Genomic DNA, 8,347 nt, shown 5'->3' with positions numbered 1-8,347 from the left:
GTGTCTCCTTGTCGCAGTTCATGGAGGAGACTCTTGATCTCAAATATGGCGGAAGTATTATCAGTATTTGAGTATGTCTCCTTGGCAGCACTCCAGATCTCAGCTGCAGTGCTGTAATACATGAAGTTTTCGCCTGCTTCAGTGGTCATTGAGTTCAGTAGCCATGTCATGACTAAGCTGTTCTCTAGCTTCCACTTTGGGTAATCGGGGTCCTTCTTCTCTGGCTCTTTAGCATCACCAGAGATGTAATCTTCCTTCCCTTTTCCCTGAAGGAAGATCCGGATAGATCTTGCCCATTGGGTGTAGTTTTGGCCATTTAGTTTGTAGCCAGTGATGGGTATAGTGGTGTTTTCGGTCAGACTGGTAACTGTGGAAGTTCCAGCTGCCATTTTAGGGTTTGGGTTTATGACTGAACTGCTCTCTTCAGCCATGGAATAATGGTTTTTTTTTTTTTTTTTACTTGGACCAGATTTGCTCTGACACCATGTGAATTATTGAGGAAATGATCTTTCCATTTCTTGAATCAAAATGGTTACAAATTCTGGTTTAAATACAGCATTACCTAGTCTAATAAATAGATCAGAATTAAATAGAAGGAATTAACTGTACAAGGTCCCTTGATATTCCCTACAGCTGTCCTATATAATATAATAAATTAATTACAGAATAATCAGTAATAAATGACTTATCCTCAGCCACAGTTTGGAATTCAACAAACACATATTCCATTTTGTTCTTTATTCCTTTCTTCTCAAGACTGTGTATAATTTGAACATGCAAATGCATGTTGATCGCCACTTATGGTCCTTCCCAACATTTAATTCACAGGTTCTCCCACTAATGTTAAATTTAATTTCTTAGATTTATAATTTTTTATTTCTTTATGGAGACGACAAGGCTAATATTATTTGTTTCGAAAGAAGTATTTAATTGTCTTATTTCATTTTAATTTCTTCCTTAACATCCTTTTGAACACTGGAAAATAGACTCATAATAAGTGTAAATAATGTTATTATATGTAGCACATATTATTACCTACTCATCTGGTGTATTTGTATTGTTTGAATTACTATTGGTCAGGCCCATTAGAGCCAAGAAAGTGACTAGAGTTGAGTTGAATAAGAGAATTCGACGCAAAGAACAATTGAGAAAAGAAGCTGAAGCATTGAAGTTAAAAAAATTATCAAAAGAAATTGATTGGTAATACCACCATTCTCTCATTCTCTCTCCCTCCCTCATCTCTCTCTCTCTTAAAAAAAGATGTTTAAGAATCTATGGTTCTTCTTGGTGCAGCATCCCAAAACTTGTTAAGGAAATTAAGAATGAAGATGAGGAAAAAAAGAAAAGACATATTAGGCGACAGGTTGCGAAACAAGATAGGTTGAAGGCATGTCCACCTCGCTTAGGAAAGCACAAGTAAGCAATCTTTTGTACTTTATCAAATTTTTGTGCGTGTTTAGTGTAGTTTGATGTACTTAATAACTAGTTATTACACCATTCCTTAATCAAAACTTATTAATTATAATTTATAATTCTTAATAAAGTCCATATATACTGATTTCATTATTGTAACAGGTTTGAGCCTGCTCCGGTTCAAGTTTTATTAAGTGAAGAGATAACTGGTTCGATCCGAAAGCTTAAGGTAGGTTTTTATATTAGATTTTGGTTATTTTGTTAACTTAGTTTATGTGATGAACATGCAAGTAAGTTATCCTAATTTTTATTGGTGTACATAATTAGGGCTGTTGCACCCTTGTAAAGGATCGGTATAAAAGCCTAGAGAAGAGAGGATTGATTGTTCCAAAACCCAGGAGAAGGTTAGTCTAAACTTCCATTATTATTATTTGGCAGAGGGTAGGTTCCTATTTTGTTTAAAACCAAATAATAGATTATATATGAACTTGATTTTGTAAAAATTAATTTGGTTGAAGTTGAGTTTGAAGTGAAATGATTTGTTTAAATGTTTATACTCTGAAATCAATTTTCATATCCTACTGGAAAACCAAACACTACCGATTTTCAAGCAGCATTAACCAACTCATTTCCTTCCATATTGTATGTTTTCTTGGACCTTTTTTTTGTTGAAATTTTATAGCACTGATTGTATTATGATTATGCATTTGTACAGGAATTAGAGTCCTCTTCGATGTTGGCTCCTAACTTAAGATGCTCCACATTCAAGGTTTGATATGTGGCAAGAAGAAATGTGATGGATGAAAGATTAAAACAGCTTTTTTAAATGAAATTTTGGTTTTTGTCTAAATTTTTATTGAATTTTCAGTTGTAAGAATATTGATATCTTATGCATTTTTATTTGATATTTTGCTTGCAATTTTATTGGAAAGCAAAATAGGAAAAGTGAGGAAGTTATATTAACAAAATAGGAAGTTATATTATCACTCACTCATATTTGATATTTTGCTTGCAATTATATTATGACTCATTTCTGCATTGCTATATTCACTACCTCGCTAGCTTCACAAAATTGTGGAAAAGTGAGGAAGTTAGTGTAATGTTCTGGAAGATACATGTATGGAAGATGCTTTCCCAAAAATCTTGGTGTTTTCCTTAATTCCAACGAGTCACACATATCAAATATTGAATTTATCTTTTGTAAAAAGAGATTTTTGTAAGATGTGGTTTGTCAAAAAAATTTAACCACAAGGTGATATTTGAGTTGGATAAAACTACATGGGTATCTTCTTTCTTCAAGAATTTAAATGTTAGTGTATTTCTAAAGTTAGAATTCGTATTCATAATCTTTTTTTATATAAGAAGCTCATAATCATTAATTAAAATAGACTAGACTTTAACTATTTTATCTAAATATTATTGGGTTGGTTTTCAATCTTTTTAACATCACTATTTTTCAATTAAAAACAGTTTTAATAGAAACATTATATCAAACACTAAATATGAACATACATTCAAACAAGAATTCAAATAGCAATTCACAAATTATTAAGAAATGAGAATAGTTCCATCGTCTAAACCCATCTTCATTTGTTACTTTGAACCTTAAATTTTCCTCTTATATGCATATACGAATTTTTTTACAACAAATAACAATGACATCTACGACAACCTAGAAGCAAAGGCTCCTCAACTATCATACATTCATATGTGACTAGAAAACTCTCTCTTTATGTAGTACTACCAAAATACCCTTTCATTAAAAATTACAATAAAATTTAATGTAATTTAATTTTGATATAAATTCTATTAAATTAATTATTTAAATAAGTTTTTTTCCTGAAATTTTAATTCATAACATTAAATTTCTTTAAAAATCACAACATTAAAAGTACCATATTTTATGTAGATAATGAAATAAAAGAAATAGTAGAGAAATAAAGAAAAAACAAGTGTTAATTGTTTTCAAAAGTACCAGAATGCCCTTGAAATAAAAAATTTATTACATCAAAATTAATTTACTTTTTTGGTTTCTCTTCTCTCTCTCTCAGCTATCTCACTTGTAACAAACGCAATGATGTTTGTTTTGACCTTTGCAACTAAGTTTTTGCTTTTTCATTAGAGTTGATTTAATGTCTAGATGTCATTTTTTCTTCAATTAATTATCCTTTCGCTTTTGAAAAAATATCTTTAGTAAGTTATAATTTTTTCCTTATCTAATAAAGAAGTATCCATAGTCGAGACTCACGTGATTATATTTAAAAAAAAAATCACATAATACTTCTAAAATAATTAGTAAAATTCATGGGCATTTACATAAGTTAAAGTTGATATTATTTCTCTATAAACTTAAAAAAATATTAAATTAATTTATATAAATTTTGAATATGTTTAAAAAATTAAATGCAATAGAGATGGAAATTTGTAAAATATGACTACAAGTTCTCTTCTTTATTTATTATGTATCTAAGTTAAAGTAAAATAAATCAAAAATAATTGTAGAGACCAAATTTATTAAATATTTTGGATTAGTGATAACTTGTCACATGTATCATAGTGATTTTAAAATTTTTATCAACGAAAATTTATTTTATATATGATAGTTCAATCTCATAAGTGACAATTTGTTTAGTGTATGATAATTATTTTGAATTTTTTATCAGTAAGAACATGTCACGTGTGTAATAGTGAACAACTTATTCCATGTAAGATTTTAAAAACGTGTCTTGTATGACTGTTTAATCTTATAAGTGACAATTTATCTAGCGTATTATAATTGTTTTTATTTTTATATCGACAATATTAAAAAACACTAGTTTTAACTAATTCTTTTTTTACAAACATATATCATATGCAGGATTTTTATTATAAATTATGTTTAGTATATTATAATTATTTTCAATTTTATTTAGAAGATATAAAAACTAGTAAATTTAATTAATTGATTAGAGACAGTAATTTGTTTTGTGTATGAATTACATGTTTCAACAAATATATTTTAGAAAAAAAGGTAACTGTTTTAATACTCATTTCTAGATAAATAACATGAAAATAAATTGAAGTGTAAAAAACTTATAGTTAATATATTAGAATTGTTCTTATTTATTTGTCAATGATAATAAAAAACACTAATTTTAACTAATTATTATTGAGAGACATTTGTCCCTTAAATGGTTTTTATAATACATTATAATTAGTATATTATAATTAATTTCTTTTTTATTTAGAAGATACTAAAGATAAATAATAAATTTAATTAATTATTTATAGACAAACACTTATGGTGTGTAACTTGTATGCTTCAACAACTCCTTTACCAACTCATTTTAAGAAAAAACTTGAAAAAATTGAAGTCCTAATAAAAAAATTGAAGTCCTAATAAATTATTCTTAATGTATTTTTATTTTTCTTATTTTTATATCGATGATATTAATAAATTCCCGAATTTAAACTTAAAATATGATGTCTAACTGAACTACGACTTATAGACAACTATTTTAACTAAGTTAATTGTTAAGGACAAATATTTATCGTATTTATAATTTTTTAAATAAATCTGAAAACATAAACAATGTTTAAATAATGAAAATAATAAGGTAAGGTAAATAGTGAAAACAATGTTTATAATAAGGTTAATTTTGTGTATGGTTTAATAATAAGGAAAGTTATGAGCAAATTAGCCACAATTAATTAAAATTAATTATCTAAAATTTTGTAAATACTTACAAATTAATTTAAATTTGTAATAATATTAACAGAGTTTGAACTCGAATCCTACATATCAAATACTTATGTTTTTATACTATCGGGTCAAGCTATTGGATGTTATTCATAATTACTAATTTATAATTAAATATGTTATGAATATTAGTCCCTCCATCTCATAATATATATAAATTAATATTGATTGAAGAAAGTTGATTTATGTGGTTCGAAATTTATATTAAATACATATAATTTTTTAATTCATTTTTAATTATATTTTGATACATGATTGTATAATTAACTATAAAATGTATAACAAATTACCACTCTGTCATTTTAATTTATATTGAAAAAACAAGAGTTCAAATCTCACTAATATCTCGTTGTGTACTTTTGAAATTTGAATTTAATTCTCATCAATACTTACTTACAAGTGTGTTAGGGATGACAATGGGTAGGGTTTGGGTAGGGTACTATAGTACCCGTCCCCATACCCGCGATTTAAAAAAAGACCCATACCGGTGCCCGTACCTTCTTGGGTATCAACTTTAATACCCGTACCCTTACTCTCTGGGTACTTAAGTCCCGTACCCATACCTGTTATCCACACTTTAACTAAAAAAATCGATAAATAAATGATATTATTGTGATTAAATTTAAAAATTATTCAAATATCTTAAATCCAATAATAAAATATTATAAACCAAAATATTTTCTAACTCAAAATATTTCAAATGAACACTCGTTACAATACATATTTAAATATCCATAATAATATTGTGAAGTTGCAACTCATATGACAATATTATTTGAGATAATTGATACAAAGTTGCAAGTATAATTATAAAGTCATGATTAATAAGATATAACTATTAGTTATAAAATCACAATTATTTACCTATTTATCATAATTAGATTCTTAAAAAAATTCCAAACGTTTATGTTTCAATTATAAATATTCTAATGGTCCAATGATATTAATAGATGTTAAAACATAAAAGAAAACAATTAATTAAACTAAACACTAATATAATAAATAAATAAATAACTAAATAAATAAATAATATATTTATATAAGTGCGGGTGCGGGGCGGGGTGGGTACTATAGTACCCGTACCCGCACCCATACCCGCTTAATTTTACAGGTAATTACCCGTCTCCATACCCATACCCATTATGCGGGTTTTTACCCTACCCATTGTGGGTTTTTTTTTGCGGGTACCCACTGGGTATGGGTCTAATTGCCATCCCTAAGTGTGTATAGATAGATATTGGACGACATGTTGCCTTTGAAAACATGTAAGTAGCTTATGGAATTCTTTGGAGGATTAGGCTTGGCATTTGAACCCAAAACCCACCCGAACCGCCCCGCATTTAATGGGGAAAAATCGTTTTTAATGGATGCGGGTGCAGATTTTCCCCGTTTTTCAAAGTTACGGGCGGGTGCGGGGACGGGTTTCATCAAATCCGCCTCGCACCCACCCGACATAAATACAATTACTTAAATACCCTTACATCTCTTAAAATAGTAACAAAACTGTAACAACCATTTAAAATAATAAGAAAAAATAAATAACTAGTTTATTTGTTAAATTAATAAAAAAAAAGGCATTATTGTAATATTTGGACAAAGGAAGGGTAATGGCGTAATTTCAGCTATACATCTCAAATTGTAGTGTTTTCTCACTTCGTAAAACACGATAGCTTTCTTCTTTTTCTCACCGATCCCTTTCTTCTTGTTACTGTTATTCATCCTCCCAATCTTCATCTTCAACCTCTCATTTTCCTTCATTTTTCAAATTAGTTAAACCAAAAGCTTTTAACCCATTTTTAAACTTGCATGTATGATCTGTTCATAACCAGATTCAACCAAGGAAGCAGCAAGGGATAATAACCCAAAAATGAAGAACCTGAGTCGAAGTGGAAATTCAGGAAAAAGGGAGCTCAACAATCAATCTAATTAGAACGTTTTCTCCCTTATCACAAACTGTGAGTTCCTGTCATTCTTCATTTAAGAAATTTCTCCAAAGACTTGTGCATGCATGTTAGTTTTGAGAAGTTTTTGTTGAAATTTCCTTCAATTAGATTGTTAAGAAATGTTTTAGGTGCATGCATTTGGTTTTATTTACTAATTGATAGAAAATTCTATTTTTTTTTATCCCAAATATTCAATGCACGAGAAGTGTTTGATGAAAATACTACGATAACGGCTGCAGTAGCTTTGTGTTATTTAAGTTTGGTTTTCTAAATAAAAAACCAAATTTTGTAAACAAGTGAATCAGATTTTTCATGAATTATTAATTTCGAAGTTTGAGATGAGACAAACTATATTGTGTTTATAGGTGAGTTTTTTTTTATTAAAGGGTTTTGTTGTTGATTGTTGTTACGATTAGGGATTTCTTTTTCTGGAGTTGTTGAAAATAAGTTAGAACGTAGGTTGTTGGTTATGGTTGTGATGTTTGTGAATGAATTATGTATTAGGAAAAATTTAATGGTATGTGCATCACTAGATTTAAGGTGATTATGCTTGTCGAGCACAATTTATGCTCGTTACCGCTGTTGTTGCCTCTGATGTGTGTTTGTGAAATTGATTTATGTTACGCTAATTTCGTTTAGAATGATGATTTTAGGTGCTGAAATTTTTGAGTGAACTATTTTGGATTATTACAGATTAGGAGAATTAGAGTGCGATGAAATAAAATTTTGCATATAGGTGTTTTTTTAAAACTGCATTCAAATGATTTTTTTTTCATGACTTTTATATGTTTACTATTTTTCATGACTTTGATGTGTTACTAATTTCATGACTCCAATGTTGCTTTTATATTCTTGACTATAATTTTTATTTTGAATTAAGGACTTAGGATTAAATTATTATGAGTTTCATATATCACCTAAAGTTATTTATAATTGTTATGAATGAATAATGCATTTTATATATGACATAACAAGTGCACTTCATACAAAACATTTCAAGTTTTGTACAATATCATTAATCACATCATGCATGGCCTTACTCACGGTGGGGCATTTAGGTTATTCCAGGCATGGAATAATAGGAGAAAAATCAGGACGCTGATTGGGGTTTGGCCAGACCACCTTTACCAATCAGGACTCAATATTTTGGTGACCCACACTAAGATATTGGGCGACTTTTTCCTTATTCCAAAGGAAAAGATTTGAGGTCATGCATATGTTGTTCAGAATAATATATATATATATATATATA

At 28.5% G+C, this 8,347-nt stretch overlaps 1 protein-coding gene and 1 long non-coding RNA gene across 2 annotated transcripts in view; both read left to right on the top strand.

The window, feature by feature from the left end:
* LOC101502446 (ribosome biogenesis protein NOP53-like) overlaps positions 1 to 2,451 on the top strand; it is a 10,646-nt gene extending 8,195 nt beyond the window's left edge. Inside the window, exons 11-15 of the mRNA XM_012712055.3 lie at positions 1,081 to 1,200; positions 1,294 to 1,416; positions 1,576 to 1,642; positions 1,741 to 1,817; positions 2,129 to 2,451. Coding sequence (XP_012567509.1) covers positions 1,081 to 1,200; positions 1,294 to 1,416; positions 1,576 to 1,642; positions 1,741 to 1,817; positions 2,129 to 2,135 — 394 coding nt within the window. The 3' untranslated portion in view covers positions 2,136 to 2,451. The remainder of the gene's footprint in view (positions 1 to 1,080; positions 1,201 to 1,293; positions 1,417 to 1,575; positions 1,643 to 1,740; positions 1,818 to 2,128) is intronic.
* A 4,401-nt stretch (positions 2,452 to 6,852) lies between these two features.
* LOC140918968 (uncharacterized) overlaps positions 6,853 to 8,347 on the top strand; it is a 5,343-nt gene continuing 3,848 nt past the window's right edge. Inside the window, exon 1 of the long non-coding RNA XR_012161462.1 lies at positions 6,853 to 7,107. This is a non-coding gene — a long non-coding RNA (uncharacterized lncRNA). The remainder of the gene's footprint in view (positions 7,108 to 8,347) is intronic.

The sequence above is a fragment of the Cicer arietinum genome, chromosome 8, assembly GCF_000331145.2.
Source record: "Cicer arietinum cultivar CDC Frontier isolate Library 1 chromosome 8, Cicar.CDCFrontier_v2.0, whole genome shotgun sequence".
NCBI lineage: Eukaryota > Viridiplantae > Streptophyta > Magnoliopsida > Fabales > Fabaceae > Cicer > Cicer arietinum.
Note: the sequence above shows the minus strand (reverse complement) of the source record. Positions and strands in the feature narration are given on the sequence as shown.